Source organism: Mixophyes fleayi, chromosome 9, assembly GCF_038048845.1.
Source record: "Mixophyes fleayi isolate aMixFle1 chromosome 9, aMixFle1.hap1, whole genome shotgun sequence".
In the NCBI taxonomy this organism is placed as follows: Eukaryota; Metazoa; Chordata; class Amphibia; order Anura; family Limnodynastidae; genus Mixophyes; species Mixophyes fleayi.
In genome coordinates this window covers 121,003,842-121,025,108 of record NC_134410.1, presented here as the reverse complement: position 1 = coordinate 121,025,108, position 21,267 = coordinate 121,003,842, and the positions used below count along the sequence as shown (strand labels likewise).

Below are 21,267 nucleotides of genomic sequence, written 5' to 3'. Positions count from 1 at the left end.
GCCAATCACATGTCAGCTTTCATCAGTCAAGTGTCATCAGATCGATGAAAGCTAACACCTGATTGGTAACCCCCAGCTTTCTTGAGACAGCGATCAGAGACAGCCTCAAATGCAGTTTATATGTCAGCTAGGTCTGTGATCAAGGTCTAACAATACTGTGTGCACTGCAGTAATGAGGGCTGCCAGCTTGTGCTTTTGTGCAGTAAGCACCCTTGAAAGGACTTGCTTGTGCCTTTTCCACATCTGTTTTACATTACTTCAGAAAAAATCTTGCTCTGCTAAACTTGAAACAAACTTAATACTTCAGCTACAGAGCCCTAAAAACAAAGCATCCATATCACTGATACAAAACAATTTATCTCATTGTCCTCCCAGTAATTTAAAAGCTATTGACTTCTGTCACCTACAAATGGTTTCGGCAGCCATTTTGTTCATACTTGGCTACTCTCCTGGCATGTCTGGAAGACTCCCGATTTTGGGTAGTTTTCCTGGACCCCCAGTAGGGTAGGATCCAGTAATCCAATACAGACCGAAGATGAGCCAACACTACACAAGCAATGCATGTTCGCATGACTCCTCCGTGTAAGGAGCAGTATTGGTGATCGCCAAATCTTGGGCGTTAATTAGACCCTCTGAGATGTCACTGCCGCAGGATTCTATAACTAAGGCATTATATTTGCACGGTTCAGCGTCTCCAGGAGAAATACATTTTAGGCCCCACTGAAATGATCATCTATAGAACTTAATTAACCGAAACCCGCGATTCCGCTGGGTAATTCATAAAAAGTAACTCATTGTTATCTAATCAGCACCAGGCATCAGGGTGGAAACAGCCAATATATAATATATTAAATAGCAATCTACGCTATCATCTTACTATAAAATAAACTATTTAGTAATCCTATATAAAAAGCCACCAAGTTCTCAGAAGTGCGGCCTTTGGTACACGAGAGATGTCAATGCTCTCAGTCCTACTGATTGATACGTTACTCGTATTGCATGCCTTCGGTAAGCTCCTGCGGTTAACTCTCCCCTGAGCATGCACTAATAACACAGTTACTGCAGCACATACATTGCTCTTATCCATCTCTCGTCTGAAAGACTGTATCATAGGATGACGCCAGATATAAAAGAATACATAAACTACAAAACAAGGAGTCGGAAGGAATGGGGCTTCTTCTGGGTTGTGTTTCAGTTACATAATGTCATCCAAAAGGTTGGGACTGGCGACCCAATCAAGAGTCCTGGGCTCTGAAGCTGCCATAATCATGCACATAAACTGTTTGCCAGTCCTCCGATCAATAGGGTAGATGGTGGTCGGTGTGAACCTCTTGTTGTTCTCCACAAACTCACACAGCTGCTGGTAGATCTTGGGATACTCATGACGGAGGAAGACCCCCCTGATTCTAAGCTCCCTCTGGATATGTATAAAGCAAACCTCCCTGGCCTTCCTCCCCTCCTCTCCCTCCTTATCCAGGTCAGCTGTGCCCGGTGGTGGGGTCAGAATTAGGGTCTCCATGTCCTTCTCCTTTTTTGTGATCTTCCTCTCCGGACTAGAAGAGGCTAAGGCTATTTTGGCATACTTGCGGATGGTGGGAATGTGGTGGGCTCTAGCGGAGAGTCGGTCGTGGACGCTTTGTCCCACCGCCACAGTTACATTCAACAGGAAACATTCCTCGGGGTCGAACTGGTTGCCAGCTATCTGCAGTTCCTTGGCATGTTCTCCAAGGTTGTCTGAGTAACTCTCGAGTTCCCTCAGAGACAGGTAAGTAGGGGACATGAGCAGACCTTCCAGACCTAGCTGCAAAAAGTTATCTGCTGAACCCGGGTTGGGGAAGCCCAAGAAGAGAACCCCTCTTCCGCGGGAGAGATAACCCACCTTGGCAATTCGAGAGAAGGCTTTGTGGACGTCGGTGTTCTCTCTGCAAAACTTGAGCACATGGCGACAGACACTGCCCATGCGTCCGTAGATACAGCTCTCTTTGTGTATGTCCCAGTCTTCCCGTCGGCAATTACGGGAACAGTAGTAGGTGTAACAGCTATGGCAGGACTTGAAGTAGAGGCAGGCATTGAACATTGTCTCTGTGCGTCTGCACTTGGCATTGGAACAGGTCAGTAGGTCATCTTCATCAGCACTGAGGTCTGGGGAACAGTCCTCTAAGGGTTTATGGGGACTGATCACTGGCACCTCAGGAAAAGTCTCCCTCCTTTGACCTCTATGGGACTCAGGGAAGGTGGGAGTTGGTTGTTCCTTGAGGGGACGGTTCTGTAAAAGATGGGCCATCTGCTCATAGTTCTCTGATTTCCGTGGGATCCCTATCATGTCCTCCTTAATTAACTTCCTCAATTGATCGGCCAGGGCATCTGCTTCACTGGGGCGACGGCTTGATGGTGGTTTGTAATCTATTACCAGATCTGCAATGAGTTCATCAAGCTGCTCCAGGCTGCGGTGTCGGGAAGACCTGCTCGGCATTTTCTCTTTGGTAGTGTAGGGGATATGTGCTGGGTAAGCTGGTGGCGAAACTCCAGAATCTATAATATCCCAGCTGGCTGAACGCCGATCACTCCTTCCCACTCCATTTGCTCGTAAGTCATTATCTGTAATGGTAATCTCTGGGGTGACAAACCAGGATCGGCCTGTGGCGTACCTCCCACCGCCCCCATCAGTGTGCACCTTCTCCATGATAGAATTCTCTGACAGCGAGAGGGCCGCGTAACGCTTTGGAGAACAAGACAAATTGACAACCACAGGCTGGCGTCTATCATCTGGGGATAAGGCACGTCGCTCGCGGCACAACAGATTTTCATAGCTGCGGCCCCGCGAGAGTGGGTCCTCTTTGCGTCCACTAGTGTTTAAAATATTGTCCCAAGAACGGGAGTAGTTTCTGGAGTCAGTCCCAAGTCTCTGCTGGTTCATGCTGTAGGAAGCGTGCCAAGAGGAAAGCATTGCCTCCCTTCCAGAAGTGTGCGTGGGAAACTGAGGCATCTGAATGGTTTGGTAAGATATTGGGCTCTGATCTGGAAAATACCATTCGCTGAACTGCAGAGGCTGTGTGCTCCTCGGATAGGGGTACGTTCTCGATAGTGCTTCTCTTTCAGAATATTTTGCAAAATCCTCCGAAAAGTAAAGTTTTGATGAAGTGCTTTGAACTGGATAAGATCTCGGGTCCTCCCCATAAGGGCTTTTGGTGGGGGCACTACGAGGAGGGTAAAAACGGGGATCCTCACCATAAAACGTCCTCATTGGGGCTTCCTGAATAGGATACTGTCTAGGGTCCTCATAGTAAAAGGTCCTTGGAGGCAATGTGGGGTTCTCTTCTGCGTAATATGAGTGGGCAGAAACCCCGGGATCAGGATACGGACGGGGATAATATCCCCTATTTTTGACGGGGACAGTTTGGCCGAAGTTGGCATCTTCTTCAGTGTAGAAGAACGCAGTGGGTATAGTGGGGCTGACGTACTGTCCACAGTCCCGGTTGGCATATTGTGTGAAATCTCTTGGTGAAGCAACACTTTGGTAAGGAACACCGCGCACATCGGGTGCGTACATTTCCCCCCCTGGAGTGCAAGCAAAGTGGGTCATTCTAGGATCAACACTGTAGGAATCACTGGGTGTGGGGGTGCGGGACACAGACATAAGTCTTGCATTTGGCACAGCTAAGCTCCTGGGGGTGCCCGGTTGCCTTGTACAGTGTTGTACCTCTCCCCAAGTCTGGCAGGGGTTAGAAGTGTAGGGAGCATGCTGAAGAACCACGTCATCTGGCTTTATGTCTACCCGGCATCGCACATGAGGGCTGGCGATTGGTTTTCCAACGTGGGGCTCCTCCATACAGTTGTTACTGACACACAGGGGGGAGATTCGGCTAGCGCTGTTGCGCTGGGGTTGCAACTTTATGGGGTGCACCTCACTCATTAATACCTTTGTAGGTGCATAGGTGACCTCCCTTTTGGGAGAGGCCACAGATTTCTGAGGCTCTCTTGAAGCCCTGACAACTTCTCTACCCCTCCTGGCAGTCGGAGGAGGGGACTGGGAAGAAGACATCTGTATGGGAACAGATGTAAACGAGGTTTTAACCCGAGGGGCGCTCTTCGACCTCGGTCGTCTTCTTGGTTCTTTGGCAGATTCCCTTGCCGTGTCCATCCCTTGAGAAGTATATTGTGTGTCGGCCCTGGCAGTGGACTTTCTCCCCACAGGCTGGTTAGACGGTTCTGGGGTTCCAGCACGCCTGTGAGCTCCTCGTTGGAAGGTTTCCATGGCTATTACGTTGGTCAACTGGTCGTCTAAGGACTCAAGGAAATCGAAGCTGCGGCAGTGCCTCTTGTTGAACGGTGGCTGGCGGACCTCTCTGTGGCTGGACATGAAGCTGTCACATTGTGCAAACGAGCAGGGGCTTTGAGAATCAACGTTCGGTCTCACCTCAACGTCTCGGTAAACCGTAGAAATTAGTATGTCAGGCGTGTCGGTTCGTGTCATCTTAATGAAGCGTAGCCGTGGTGTGGAGTGGCTTTACCTCATCTCAGCGATATGATCTGAAAAGTGGAGGAAAAGAAGTCAGTTGTCTCACAATTCCGCTAGTTTTGTCATGTACAGATACATTCAACAATATTTTACTCATCAATAGGTTGAGGAAATTGCTAGGAGACCATATTGATTGAAAGGACGACTTCACCCAAAACTGAGAAGTCAGATTATGGTGGTGTTCGATAAGTAAAACATTAATGCAAAGTATTGTTTACCAGTGTTGTGGCCAGCAAAACAATCTGGCGGCTGCCTTGGCAGAATCGAGGGATCCTCCTTATTCCTGGCAAGGCAATCCTTTTCATGCAGATGGAAAAAAATTGTCTGACAAGAACGAGGACAGACACCCCCCCCCCCCCCCCTCCTGGACGCCGTCAGAAATAAGATTAGTAATATTTTGCATTTATGTTTTTACTTATCCAATTCCACCAAAATTGTAATCTTCAGATTTGAGAGGAATTGGCCTTTAAATCAATTTCCTGTTTGCCCATCAAGGCTTGAGGAAATCCATCTGTCCCCACCATAGGAACTGCAGCACCACCTATGGGCAGACCAAAGGAACTGCACGAACGTGAAATAAATATTCTTGCTAAACATTTTTCTGTTCAATAAACAGAGGGATGTTGTTATTGACATCATTATTTCATAACTAACTTAACTGTCTCCACTCTATCTATATCAGACATGGGACCTCTGTGTACCCCAATTAAACAGCTTGCCATGATTTTATATAAATAAATCTGATAACATCACATTTTCCCAACACAATCCTTTAGGGCTCGTACACATCTATCTGCTGTTAAAACCGCATTAAAAATAAGTTGAATGTTTTGTTATAAGCTCACATCCACCATTGCATTCTGAAATTTGAACCCCACAGTTACGATCAACAACCTATTTTTCATGCGTTAATGGGCCCTATCATACAATAGATTGTATTGGTAAAAGCCCAACACAGAAATAGTTTGTGAAAGCTAAAAAAGAATCACCGAAATGTCTAATGTATTAGATTCCACGCGTTTTACACATTTTATACCACCGCATATGTATGTCTGAGCTGCGAGTGTCTAGTGTTTAGATAATAACAATTTTGCACAGATGCAAGAAAAAATACTAAATAATGATGCTAATTTTTTTTTGCAGTAAATATTTTGTACTTTACTTGTGAGTTTTACATTTACAGACTATTGTATTGTGTTCTTTGTAGCAATTTTGCCCTGAAATTCTATTTTTGGATGTACTACCTGAGGTCAGAGTATCGCTCGTTCTTTCTTTGTATGGAGACTGTGGTATCAGCCACAACTAATTAGCTGTGTCTCTCCCCGTTCCGTACCTGACATTACCCTTGTCTCTTAATTCTTTAGCAGAGCTCCTCACACTAAAGTAAGAAACATTTTGTGGCTCATAGCACATTTTTTACTTTTGCATGAGATATTTATTTTTGTACTGTGCATGGGCAACAAAAATGCGTACACATATGCCTGTATATATATTTTTGTGTATTGTTGACTGACGTCTCCTTACACCTAGAGAGGCGGAACTAATTACTGGCTGATGGACTATTCCTCCAGCTGATCATTAAATCAGTAGCCTTTTGACTATATTATATGAGGCTGCGTCTGTCTATTCTCATTACTTAGCTAAAATGTCATTTTAATCTACTGCAGTAAAGAATATTATTAAAGGGGATAATAGCAGTTATTTGTATTTATATTAATCACATTTTATAATGAAAATGTGACTTCTCTCTATATTAGGAACCGTCAACATAATGGGCCTGATTCATTAAGAATCCTAACTTAAGAAACTTCTTATTTAAGTCTACTGGACAAAACCATGTTACAATGCAAGGGGTGCAAATTAGTATTCTGTTTTGCACATAAGTTAAATACTGACTGTTTTTTCATGTAGCACACAGATATCAACTTTAAATTTCAGTGTACAAATAAGCTATCAAGTATTTATTTGTGTGCTACATGAAAAAACAGTCAGTATTTAACTTATGTGCAAAACAGAATACTAATTTCCCCCCTTGCATTGTAACATGGTTTTGTCCAGGAGACTTAAATAAGAAGTTTCTTAAGTTAAGATCCTTAATGAATCAGGCCCAATATTCTCTCTTGTGTATATGACATCACATATAATATATATAAACAGTGCTTTTTTTGTAAGAAAAAAGGTGCCGGAACTCACATCACGTAGTCAATCACTGTACACACACCCACACACGTCAGTTGTGTAATGAAACACAACGGTCGCTGCCCACAGTAAGCACTCAACGCGCAACAAATCACAAGCTGAGCAGCGCCACAAGCCAGGCGGTGCCATCACAACCAACGCGGACGAAGGACGCATGTATCGGACTCGACACACAAGCAGCACGCATGCACCGTTTTAATGATATTTCCGCCGACCTGCTACGCTCGACAGGGGGATTCAAGTCCACGGGGACCAAACATCAAAGGGGTATATTTACTAAAAAAGTGGAGATGTTTCCTATAGCAATCAGATTCTAGCTGTCATTTTGCAGAATGTACTAAATAAATGACAGCTAGAATCTGATTGGATGCAATAGGCAACATCTCCACTTTTTCAAACCCGCAGTTTAGTAAATCTAGCCCCAAATGTTCAAAAGTTACTTTTAAAACTTGGAAAATCCGTCGAAAAAAAGGTGCCGAAACTCAGTTCCGGTCAGTTCTATGACACAAAAAAGCACTGTATATATATATAATATATATATATATATATATATATATATATATATATATATATATATCAAAGTGAGTGTTCTCGTACCAATAGTGAATAGGTTGGGTGCTTATCTTCTAAGAATACTTGTATCTTCCCTCAATAGCTGTATACTGGCGGTTGCATTAAGTCAATAGGACCTAATAATCTCTTGCTGTGACATTTCTATCTTTGGAGAGAACCGTTGTTCTGCTGTGTATAGAGCCCCACATAAAGCTGACGTTAATATGCACAACTGTAAACATCACAACGCTGAATAATATATATGACGGCAGCAATTATAAGCGCAGGAGCCATAAGGGTCCTATACGCCACCTAAAACGGGCAGTTTTGCAGTAAAGAGGGACATAGAGATTCGGGCACAATAGAGGGGTCGTCCCTTACAATGAGGGGCAGTTAGCAGATGATACAGCTTACCAGGATCCAGGGAGTTTTATGTGGCTTAATGCTGGCGCCCAGCACACAGCTCTGGTCCTCAGCCAGTAGGAGGCTTCCTGTTGCCTAGGCTTTGGCTGGCAATCCTGACAGTAGTAATTTACAGGGGAACCTGACAGCTGTGTCACCTCCTGGATAATATCACTCGCCCCTCCCACGAATTCTGGACGGTAACTACAACAACTGCACAGTATTGTCTTTTCCTGCATGTTGGATACACCATAAAGTCTGACTATACAAAATATGGAATTGGGGCGCATTATGCGTGTGAGAGGCGTGGCCATAGCACAATAGGAGCGTACCCCTTATACCCTCCCCTAAAAATTCCCATTCACCTCATATTGGGACAGTTGGCAGATATGGTCGTACTGTAATTCTCAAGATAGGTTCTTATTCTAGGACAGGCCTGGCAAACCTGTGGCTCTCCTGGAGTTGTGAAACTACAAGCCCCAGCATGCTTTGCCAGTATATAGGAGGCAGGGTCAGACTGGCCCGCCAGGGGACCGGGCTATCCCCCGGTAGGCCCCGATCCTGGATCGCTCCCGTCTTCGTTGGTGGGGGGAGAGAGAAACTTTAAAAAGAAAAAAAAACTCACGTGATCGCACTGAATGTCGGGCATGACGTCATCACTCCCGACGTTCAGTGAGGAGCGTCGCTGAAGACAGAAGAGAAAAGAAAGAAGCAGATAGAAAAGGTAAGTGAACTGGGAGCATGGCAGAGAGAAGGGGGGCCAAAGCAGCATGGCAGAGTGTGATGAAGGGGGGCCAGGAGAAGGGGCGAGCAACAGCAGCATGGAGGGCACAGAGTGATCATAAGGGGGCACAGCATGGTGATGAAGGGGCACAGTAATGTGTGTGTGATGGCACAGCGGGCTTGTGGTAATGTAATGTGTGTGTGGTAGGTGGTGGCTAAATACTGCATGCTATTTTCTTTGTAGGGTGAAGATGGGGCAATTTAATTTTATAGTGGGGACTATTAATTTAAGATGGGGTGGTTTGGGGGCTATTAATTGAATGTGGGGCTGAGTTTGAGGAGCATGAGGTCTATTTATTAAATTCAAATATGAATTATTTAATGGCAGTGACGGTTGCAGGGAAATAGGTATATTTATTATATGTAAATACGATGAATTTATTGCAGGGGCTGTCTGGAGGGAGGGAAATAGGTTTATTAAATGGGAATACTATTACTTTAATGTTGGGGATGGAGGAAGGCCTAAGTATTAATTGTGGGTCCTATTGATTTAACGCCGGGGCTGGTTGGAATTTTCTAAATGTACCCATTACTTTTTCCAAATAGGGCCCCCAACATTCCAGGATCCAGACAAGCCGCAACTAAAGAAACCAGCAGCCACAGGTGGTAACATTGACAAGAGCAGGTAGGACAGTCTGTCAAATGTTCTGAGTCTAGTGCAGGCTTGGCTAACCTGTGGCACTCCAGGTGTTGTGAAACTACAAGTCCCAGCATACCCTGCCCGCAATAAGCTGCTATATATTGGCAAAGCATGCTGGAGCTTGTAGTTTCACAACCCCTGGAGAGCCTCAGGTTGACCAGGTCCTGTTCTAGGAACTCTATTGGACATAATACGCTTGTCATTTTGAGAATTAACATGTTGGTCACTGCATAAGAGCTGCGCTGGGGCCCCTGGCCCTAGAAGTTGACATTCCAAGGATATGACTCAAAAGGAGAATGGACAACATTGTTCTGCTGTGATATTCGTTCATTTAATTTTTATCCCTGGATTTATGTTTTGAAATCTTATAACCTCAGAGGAGGTCACAGATATGCACCAAGTACGTTAATGGTGTCTCTATTTGGAGGTTGCCTCCTAAAACACACCATTCCTGGGGGATCCTGCCCCTTCCTCTATCTAATTCTCTGGGTTAGATTTACTAACACATCTGAAAAGAAAAAGAGGAGTTGTTGCTCATAGCAACCAATCAGCATCTAGCTATCATTTATGTAATACATTCTAGAAAATGACAGCTGGAATCTGATTGGTTGCTATGGGCAACAGCTCCTCTTTTCCTTTTTAGAAGATCTGATAAACGAAAGGGGCGGGTCTTATCAGGAAAGTGGGTGGTGGTTTTCAAAAATATATTAATATATTAATTTGTGGGCGGAGTATGGGTAGATTAGGGCCTTGGCTTATTTTGTCCCGCTTTCGGGATTCTAAATGCAGGTGTGATTTTAAATCTACCCCTCTGTCTGCTTTGCTCCCCTAGCCCACCCATGGCACTGCACCTGTCACAATCGAGACCTGGGGGTCAACACACCCATCTGCTTAAATACTCTGTGCTGCTGATCCAATGATCGGGGTTGTCCCAGGCCTTGCCCCCTTCATAACTTGCTACAAATAAATGTGGAATAGACAAAGGATGAATAATCTACAAGAGACAACTTCAGATACTGTCTCTGCAAACTTGGCTTACAACCAGCAGGGCCATGTTTTCTAGATGAACTGCTGGATTTCAGGAGAGTTTTAGCTAGTTTTGCTGAGTCACATGTACTGAACAGTTGACATATATGGATTTTAGTCACAGGAACAGTTGATACCGATGATTCTGGTACTAAGCAAAAATAAGAAAAAATATCTGCTGACCCCCTACTGCACTAACGACATATCAGACCCTGTTTCCTGGCATTAGAGGACTATAATTATGTGTAAGGACCGGATGCTCCGTTCATATATTGATTATCTTTCACATTTAACAAACTAATGAGCTCTTAAAACCCCTGTTTACGGTACATATGATTATTAGATGAATGAAGCAGCTCAGAGGGAAACGGAAAACAATCAACTTATTTCTTGTGCAGTTTACAGGTGTAATGAATTTTCCTGTCATTCTGCTGAGTCAGGCGGAAGTCATGCACTTGTTTCAACCCGACTGGTCTAGGAACCTCGTGCTTCTCCCTTACACCGGCGACATGATATATTAGTCTGTTACGTTATATAATGTCATGTGACCTTCTGCTCATCTGGAAATTGGTGTTTGATGCCATAGGCTGCTCTGTACCACAGTATAGACATTGGGGCTGGATGTATCTGCTCTCAGATACATCAACATATTTAGGAGCAGAGGCAAGCAAGAAAAACCATATTTGCATGCACACAGTTCATATGCACCATGCTGTTTGACAGTGTTAGCAGCAAGTGCAAAAGTCACATTATCCTATTTGTACACAATGTAATAATCATCAGCTATTTATGTAGCGCCACTAATTCCGCAGCGCTGTACAGAGAACTCATTCACATCAGTCCCTGCCCCGTTGGAGCTTACACTCTAAATCCCCTAACATACATGTTGAGAGAGACTAAGGTCAATTTAATAGCAGCCAATTAACCTACCAGTATTTTATTCAGTGAGGGAGGAAACTAGAGCACCCAGAGGAAACCCACACAAACACGGGGAGACCATACAAACTCCACACAGATAAGGCCATGTTTGGGAATTGAACTCATGACCTCAGTGCTGTGAAGCAGAAGCACTAACCACTAAGCCACCATGCTAACTGCTAAGCCACCGTGCCACCGTATACACCAGAAAAAATATTGACAGTTATTATTAACAGTGTGAGTCATATTTTCAATCTACAATGCAATTAACTACAAACAAAACCACAAAATACAAATTAAATTATATACAGACATCTGTTGTTTTTCCTGGTTTTTTTTTAAAACCAAACAGGAATCTTCTTTCCTGCACTAGTCCAATTAGAAATGTCAATTAAGTAAATGACCGTGACTTCATATAATATAGCTGTGACGCTAATGAGCTGGAAGGGTCAATACCCAATCAGCCAGAAGCGGCTATATAACGCGGCTGACACCCGCTTCTGGCTGATGGCGCATTGACGCGTTTCACCTGCCCTCCAGCGCACACAAGAGATACTAATCCTAAAACGCGTGGCTGTGTGGTAGTTTCGTGATCACGCCCTTACTGTACTAAATCAATGATACGCAAATAAGTGTTTACAGATGTCTGCGTACGTATTTCTGCCACATTGCCCAGTATGTGCCCGCTTAGGTTCACCAGCCATAACCACAGTATACCATTGTGAACCACATTATGTTGTCTTACGATGCATGGTGCCAATTGTACAATTTTATGTTGCATATACTACAACGTATCGCTATCTGATACAATCTGTCGTCCTGTCACTCCACCTTAGGCTTTGTAATGAATATAACAATCTATTAATTCCTGTCTTATTATTTACGACTCTTTGACACTATTAGCACAGAACAAGTCACGGATTATTTAACTGGTAAGACTGGCAGCTTTATTTAAGGAAAACGATTACAAATTAGGTCGGATGGTCTTATGCCAAAGTCTAGTTTATCCTGAACTGTACAGAATATATTTTTATATTTAAATATGTTACCGTGCCATAAAGGGTGCTCCTGAAGTGCGAGTAGCGCTGGCTGGAGAGACGGTGGTATTTACAGTTAGGAATGCAGAAGGAATTGTAAGTGAATATGTCCAAAAATAGTCATTTACAGGTGTGTGTTAAAAACACACCTTCACTTGTCTTCCTTGCTCTTATTGATTGACATTTCTTTTACATTTATCTCTCCTGGAAGCTTATTCACTACCCATTTGGGGAAATAATACGTCCCCTGTTTAAATAACCACAACAGAACCAAAGAAAGGGACTGTCCCACTGAAAACTTGTGCAGTGTAGTAGATCACCATCACATCCCAACAGTGAGAGTACCACTGATTATTGTAAATATAATTTATTTATTTTTGCTATAGAAAATGTATGCAAATATAATTTTGAACAACACTGGTATTTTCTAAAATAATTTTGCTTATGTAACCACATGACGTGAGCAGAAACAGCATTGCCAACATCTCCACTATACACATACATGCAGAGACTACGGCAGCATGCAGCTGGGGTACCCAGTGCTATTACAGAGAGACAGATTAAGTCATTAAATATGGCTGCACACACCTCAGGATGGATCTGACATGAATCCCGGATCTCCACTCATGTGATCAGACAGATCCACAGCCCCCCCTGATCTGCAGCAGTCACCGGCTGCTTATTACATGGGATAATTAGGCAGCATTAATCTCATGTCAGCTCACCCCTCCCCTGGATGCTGCATGAGGGATCGTGTGGTACCCTGTGATGGGGATGCAGTGTAGCCTGGATGCAGGATGCTCAGCTGCCCTATAGTCTCGGTGCAGGGTGCTCTGTTCTTACGCGGAATAGCCGGAATGCAGGATGCCTGCAGCCTGGATGCTGAGTTACCCTGCAGCCTGGATGCAGGATGTGGTCTTATCCTATAGCCTGAGCTGTCATATGTGGTCCTATAGGATGCACAGGCTGTATGGAATGATGGTGCATGAAACCAGCTCCCCTTCTACCCCTTACCTGCCCCACCTTCTGCACAGCCATCTCCCCAGAGCCCCCCAACACTGCCCAGCCGTGCATTGAGGGGTCCTCCCATGCTCTGGTCCCCGGAGCCCCCCCAAGGTACCTGTTAGTCTCCGATGTCTCCTTAGAAGATTTCGCCTTCCACTTTGGGCATCGGCAGCGCCTCCTGTGGCCGCTGAGCGCACTGCTCTTAAAGAGCCCCCAGCTGATGCCTCATAGAAGGACGATCTATCTGGGCAATAAGGGGGGTGGTGGGGGGCTGGGCAGAGCATCCAGGAGGGTGCTCTGACATGATAACCATGCTGTGACCTTTATCTGCACCAAATTATCCGTCTCTCTGCAGGGGCCACGGAGACTAAGGGGTTAACCCTGTTAATCTGTAATCACTTTATTATGTGAAATACAAGAGACAAGAGATGAAATAAAACGATTATCAGGAGAAACCTGATTTTTTTCTTAAATGGCAAAGCTAGAAAACCTGACTAATGTGTAATATTACTATTGGCTAATGTTGACATTAACCAACATCCATGTTCAGCTTCAGAGGCTTTGGTTTATTAACTTGACATCTCTTTATCTAATTAACTTCTGCGCTCCTTAGGCATATATATCATATTACAGGGGGGCAATGTTTTATTTCTATGTCACAGACAGCATTCTGTCTGCACATGTTTTGACAGGTATCAGTTTGCTTAAATATCACCCTATGATCTTGGTGTTGTCCCAACACCCTAACAAATCGTCTGTTCTGTCTTCAGTACATAATATGTATAATAAGTTTGGCATTTTGATTTTTGGCACAAATTTGTGACGTTTCGCCTGCAAGACTTTTATCTTTGCTCCCTATTGTATCCTCATTGTCCCTAATGGCCGGGAGATCCTGAACACCTGCCATGCTGGTGGCGGAAGATTATAAATAATGGCAAAAGGCCTTATGAAGAGGTCTGAAGTGCTCCATTCATGGATGCACAGTGTACACTTATATTAGGCAGCAGGGGCTGGTTGGCATAGGCAAACCGAGAGTGGGGGGGGGGGGGTTCCTAGTGCCTGGAAACCCCCTCCAAGCCTGGGGCACTGTATAATTGAGGTGGCTGGACCCTGCCCCCGCTTCACATGGCTCTGTTTGAAAAGAGAGAGCTGTGTGCACCTAACAGTAGTGCACGCAGCATTGCCCATGTATATTATGGGGATAGGAAGAGTTGGAGAGCATCCAAGCACTGTCTAAAATGATAGCCTCGCCCCCATGCATGCTGGTCACGCCCACTAGTGGCATGGCGTGGAAACCCCCCTCTACAAATCCTGCGTTTGCCCCTGAATAGGGTGACATTCCTATCCGTCAGTAAGAAAAAAAAGAGGTCAATAGACATTTTCTGTCCTCCTGACACTTTTATATTGTATAGAACTACCCAACGTATAATGGTGACTTATAGTAGCTTGTAAATCACTGTCTTACCTTCCCTGACCTTCATGCTTCACTAGGTGCAGTTACTACTGTCACGTACTGGAAATGTTGTAAAAAATAAATGAAAAGACATCCTACAGCAGAATGTTTATAAAATAACCAGTAATAGTATTGATAATGTTTGGCCTCTTTGGTGACAGACAACAATGGCTGATACAATACGGATGATCCTGCCTACGCTAATATATAACACTACCAGACTGTTGTGTGAGATGTTGTGTAATGATTACGCCATTGTTCCTCTATCATCCTGTGTTTATCCGGAGCCCCGGCAACCAGCAAGCTCAGGCTTGTGAAGGCAATCTGTGCAACGGAGCAGCTCCAAGTCTATTTCCCTGTTGTTTTTCTGCCTGGTATATGTAGCTGTCAACGGTCCCTGGTTTGCAGTATAAGGTATGAGGCACGGAGTGCCTCTTGCCTCCGTTATGTCATGATTTCCTGGCTGAATTCTTTTGGTGAACTCAGTCCAACAAAATGTCTGCCTCCACTGTGTGAAGGTGATCAGTGCATTTTTATATTGACTGGATGCAGTTCTCAGAATCAGTTCTTATCTTGTAATTAATGTTAGTTTTTCAGCTGGTTATGTTCTGTTTAGAATAGAATAGTTTTATTATGTCCAGTGGTCAGGTCATGTTGGGGATAGGTCTTTGGAGGAATACGGGTCTAGGTCCGCTCTGCTCTAACAGACAATACACTGCAAGATACGTCCAAAAGATATGTGGAATATAAAGTCACGTACAGAAAAAAAAATCAATTAATGTCCCCTGTTATGACAAAAAATAAAAAAAATAAAAAATTATCTCAATAAACTCTTCTATTGCTGTCAATAGAGCACCAAGCTACTAGTCCACCAAACCTGCTTGTTTGTTATGTTAGCACAGAGAATTTCTCAATGCCATTAATGAGCCTAACGTGTCTATGTCATATAAGACTAGTGCAACATCCAAGATCATGTCCAGTGGTCAGGTCATGTTGGGGGTGTAGTGTCCTATGTCTGTATAGAGTGTAATAGAATTGTATTATGATCATGTCCAGTGGTCAGGTCATGTTGGGGGTGTAGTGTCCTATGTCTGTATAGAGTGTAATAGAATTGTATTATGATCATGTCCAGTGGTCAGGTCATATTGGGGTGTAGTGTCCTATGTCTGTATAGAGTGTAATAGAATTGTATTATGATCATGTCCAGTGGTCAGGTCATGTTGGGGGTGTAGTGTCCTATGTCTGTATACAGTGTAATAGAATTGTATTATGATCATGTCCAGTGGTCAGGTCATGTTGGAGGTGTAGTGTCCTATGTCTGTTTAGAGTGTAATAGAATTGTATTATGATCATGTCCAGTGGTCAGGTCATGTTGGGGGTGTAGTGTCCTATGTCTGTGTACAGTGTAATAGAATTGTATTATGATCATGTCCAGTGGTCAGGTCATGTTGGGGGTGTAGTGTCCTATGTCTGTATACAGTGTAATAGAATTGTATTATGATCATGTCCAGTGGTCAGGTCATGTTGGGGGTGTAGTGTCCTATGTCTGTATACAGTATAATAGAATTGTATTATGATCATGTCCAGTGGTCAGGTCATGTTGGGGGTGTAGTGTCCTATGTCTGTATACAGTGTAATAGAATTGTATTATGATCATGTCCAGTGGTCAGGTCATGTTGAGGGTGTAGTGTCCTATGTCTGTATACAGTGTAATAGAATTGTATTATGATCATGTCCAGTGGTCAGGTCATGTTGGGGGTGTAGTGTCCTGTGTCTGTATAGAGTGTAATAGAATTGTATTATGATCATGTCCAGGGGTCAGGTCATGTTGGGGGTGTAGTGTCCTATGTCTGTATACAGTGTAATAGAATTGTATTATGATCATGTCCAGTGGTCAGGTCATGTTGGAGGTGTAGTGTCCTATGTCTGTATACAGTGTAATAGAATTGTATTATGATCATGTCCAGTGGTCAGGTCATGTTGGGGGTGTAGTGTCCTATGTCTGTATAGAGTGTAATAGAATTGTATTATGATCATGTCCAGTGGTCAGGTCATGTTGGGGCTATAGTTGCCCTAGTTAATCACTTACCTGAAACTGGTAAGAGTTGAGGAGATGGAAACTTCAGAAACTTCTGATTTACAAAACTGCCCCTTTTATCAATAACAAAAAATATTGGACAATGAGAATGGGCCAAAATAATCTTTAAAAGCCAATATTAGAATCTTAACATTTACCATTTCCCTTTGGTGTTTTTTTTTTTTAATGATTTATGATTGTGGACTACCATGGCAACCACAGTCACATGGCACATAATGTAGTGATCAGAGAGGCTTTGGAACACCCCTCTGAGCTCTGTCTGCACTGTGACATCCTTCTTTCCCCCCCTCTGCCCTCACATGACATTCTGAGAATTGTCTATGAGAGCAACTGGCAGATATACTTGTCTATCGCAGAGAGATTTTGAATGAGATAACGAAAATGACCATCAGATGCAGAATTGCTGCATTATTATTCAGCGACGAGTGTATAATTATATTTTAGTTGCTCCGCTGAACTTAGCTTCTACAAAGGTGTTATTAACTAAAGCCAATCAAACATCTGCAAGCAGTTGGCTATTATTATTTTTTTTTTTTAAAAAAAAAAATCTGTCCCATAATCCATTTGTCACTTGCCACATCCTGTGCCATTGAGTGTATAAGCCTGCAAATGGGGAAGCCAGAACTCAGAAGAGTCCATCAAATGCCAAGTATCCAACCCAAGTGCAGAGCCCTTACCTGTGGAGGTCAGTGCTGTAGAAGGCAAGGACAGCTGGTGTCTAGTACTAATATACATTGCTAAGAGGAGAGTGAAATGAAGTGCAGTATTTCCTTTAGCCTTTAGATGTCGCTGTTGCGACTGCTACAATAACCCCTGGTGGAAGACTGGATCATTTCAGGTATAAAATATATCTTTAAAAAGTTTTACAAACTGTGTGAAATGATGCATTGTTTTAATCAGTGGTAACAGCACTACAACATACATATTTTCCAGAACAATGATACAGTCATTGATGGCGGCTTAGTGGTTAGCACTTCTGCCTCACAGCATTGTGGTCATGAGTTCAATTCCTGACCATGGCCTTATCTGTGGGGAGTTTGTATGTTCTCCCCGTGTTTGTGTGGGTTTCCTCCAGGTTCTCTGGTTTCCTCCCACACTCCAAAAACATACTAGTAGGTTAATTGACTGCTATCAAATTGACCCTAGTCTGTGTGTGTATGTTAGGGAATTTAGACTGTAAGCTCCAATGGGGCAGGGACTGATGTGAGTAAGTTCTCTGTACAGCGCTGCGGTATTAGTGGCGCTATATAAATTGACAATAGAACTGGATAGATCTCCAACTGTCCAAAACATTTGGGGACAACAATATAAGAATCAAATCTAGAATGAATCGGTAGTTGGGCAAAAGAAAAAATGTTTAAATGCAGTTAGTAGGTATTTGACAGCAATTCTAAATTGTAGACATTCATTGAAATAAAAAAATAGGATTATAGTCTACAAGAGGAATATGGGCACAATGTTATTTTTAGGCTTGGTGCTTTTCATACTCTGTATTGTATAGAGTTATTGCGCCAAGTTTGCGGAAATTCTTATGCTACTGAGTAAAAATGCAGAGTGGGTTATTTTAAGCCACAATAAAATAGTCGTTCTTCACATATTTTTGCATCAACATTCCATAGTAAAAATGTACCAGATGATCCTGTCTGCAGACCATAAAATGGATATTTTCTAAAAAAAAATAACAACATTTTAATAAATAACAAAAATATGTTTTTGCATCTTAAATGGAAACTCTTTAATGGAAGATGTGAAATCGTATGGTCATGGGATGAAAAACATTTTTAAGATCATTTTCAGATTCCTCTGCATTAATAGAATGTGTCACATTGGGCTGCAGAGCGGAGTGAGTAATGGTGCTCTGATATATGACATTATTTTAAGAACCCGATGTACTTTTCTAAGCTGTGCCAATATCATAAAGTACCAGCGCTCGTGTGTGCCAATCTCCAGCACCACGCAGCAGAGCGCCAAGTCCTGCAAGTGTGTGCAGATCTCAAACATAATTCTTTTAATTGGTCATATTCTGTAATGTGCTGGAACACGGTGGCTCAGTGGTTAGCACTTCTGCCTCACAGCACTGGGGTCATGAGTTTGATTCCCAACCATGGCCTTATCTGTGTGGAGTTTGTATGTTCTCCCCGTGTTTGCGTGGGTTTCTTCTGGGTGCTCCAGTTTCCTCCCACACTCTAAAAACATACTGGCAGGTTAATTGGCTGCTATTAAATTGCCCTTAATCTCTCTTGGTCTGTATGTGTATATTAGGGGATTTAGATTGTAAGCTCCAATGGGACAGGGACTGATGTGAGTTCTCTGTACAGCGCTGCGGAATTAGTGGCGCTATATAAATAAAAAGATGAAGATGTTCTGACATCCTCTGAGCAGGAAATTTGTACAAATTAGAAGACAACCCCCAAAACCTTTCTTGTAATGACCTCACACACACCTTTGATGGTAACAATCACTATGGAGACATTTCTGAAACCTAGCGCACAGGAATGTGTTGTTGTTCATAGCAACCAATCAGATGCTAGCTGTCATTTGTGAAGTCCAGGTTACAAAATGAAACCAAACATGTGATTGGATGCTGTGGGCAACAACAGTTTTCCCCCCACATAAAGGTTCCAAAGTCAATTTATGTCTTTCTAACTGCTGGTCTGTGCGTATGATGGAAGCTGTAAATGAGCTAACAATCTAAAGCCACCTAGGGTGAGGCAAAATGAATGTTGTATGGAGGTGCTGGTCGGAGAACAAGTCTATAGCAGACATGTGATATAGTGTAGAAGAGAAATATTATATATCATTCTCTATATGATGAACTAATGTATTTTTCTGTTACGTTACTCTTGAAGAAATTGTGAGCTCTTGCCCTGGTCATTCAGAGGCAATGTTCATCCATACACTATATATTTAAAAGGGACTGAAACAGAATACCATTTATGGGTAAGGTTCAGTCTACCGTACCTTATCCTATGTCAATGCTTCAATGAAAGTTTCGAGTTATCTTAAAGTCCATGGATTTATGATAAGATGATTACATATATAAAAGTTCCGTTATTCAGAGTTAATTTTATGACCCATAGGGGCATATTCAATTCTTCCGTTCCCGCGCAGCGTAAAAAATATTACCGATATTACGGTAATAGTTAGCTGGATTTCAGCTCGCGGCTCAGGGAGCTGCGAGCTGAAATCCAGCGAGAAAATTACCGTATTAACGTTTTTTCCGCGCACTATTACCGTAATAGTGAGTGGACCGCGGGATTTTCGGCGTTTCCGCCGAGAATTGAGTATGCCCCATAGATTGTAAGCTTGCGAGCAGGGCCTTCTCACCTTTGTCTGTTTTACCCAGTTTGTTTATTAGTTTACTATGTTTGTCCCCAATTGTAAAGCGCTACGGAATATGTTGGCGCTATATAAATAAATGATGATGACCCTACAGACCCAGAGGATATTAGGATATAGATATTAGTTCCCACTTTTCACAAAGTTATGTCCATTAACGGTACTCGAACATCTAAAATGTTCTCCTTCTTAAAGTGGATCTGTTATCAACACTCAGTGGAAACATGAATTTTGTAAGCTGAACCGGTGTGCCACCTATCAATTTACTAGGACCCAGTGACATCACTGTGGCACTGCACGACTATTATTCATGAGGCCTGACTAATATTCATGAAGCCTGATTAATATTCATGAGGTACGATTAATAATCATAAGGCACTGAACTGATAGGCCGTCATATTTTCACACCTAAAACCCCTAGGTGAATTACTTCGATACATTCCCCTGTGCTCATCACCCCCGAAACCCACTGGGGGTCTAGAGATAAAATTATAAACACAACTTGGCCCCCATAAAACTGTATGGACAGGTACAAAGCCTATATTTTGGGGGATAGCCCTCATTAGTTAGATCGTTAGCCATACTTGTGGCTAATCAGAGATGTCCACAGTGTGACTTGTCGTCGGCCCTGAGTGAATTAATCTTTTGGCTCTCGGTGGAGAGGCCGATACTGTGTTAAGTATTTTCTAGAGAAACTAAATATAGAGGCTGCTGCAGGAGGGACGTTCCCAGACCGAAGGGGAATCCGAGGTTTCCATAGCAACGTGTTCTTTGCGGAAAGAGAATCCGGGCGGACAGATCGCTCATCTGTCCTAGCAGTGATATTACACAAATGTCATCAGATAGAACACAGCGTTAGGTCAGCGGGGAGCTGAAACATGTATTTACTTATTTAATATCAGATCAATGTTGTACACACAACACCTGCCAAACGGAGAGACGACCTCACACTTTGTCCTCGTTTTTATTTGTTCAAAGGCTGTTCTCACAGCGGCCCTGCAGCACAGAGCCTGAGGAGCGGTCCCACAGAACTGTCCGATACGGTGCCCAACATTGACGCTCAATAGCTCGGATGTGGGCCGCACAGTGGCTCAGGGGTTAGCGCTTCTGCCTCTCAGCACTGGGGTCATGAGTTCAATTCCCAACCACGGCCTTATCTGTGCGGAGTTTGTATGTTATCCCAGTGTTTGCGTGGGTTTCCTCCGGGTGCTCCGGTTTCCTCCCACACTCCAAAAACATACTAGTAGGTTAATTGGCTGCTATCAAAGTTGACGTGTGTGTGTGTGTGGGAATTTA

The 21,267-nt window shown here is 43.3% G+C and overlaps 1 protein-coding gene across 1 annotated transcript; it reads right to left on the bottom strand.

The window, feature by feature from the left end:
* Nucleotides 1-500: 500 nt before the first annotated feature.
* On the bottom strand, nucleotides 501-4,527 carry AJM1 (apical junction component 1 homolog). Its single transcript, XM_075186087.1, has one exon. The coding sequence runs from the start codon at nucleotides 4,472-4,474 to the stop codon at nucleotides 1,196-1,198; it is 3,279 nt and encodes a 1,092-aa protein (XP_075042188.1). The 5' UTR covers nucleotides 4,475-4,527; the 3' UTR covers nucleotides 501-1,195.
* Nucleotides 4,528-21,267: the final 16,740 nt, after the last annotated feature.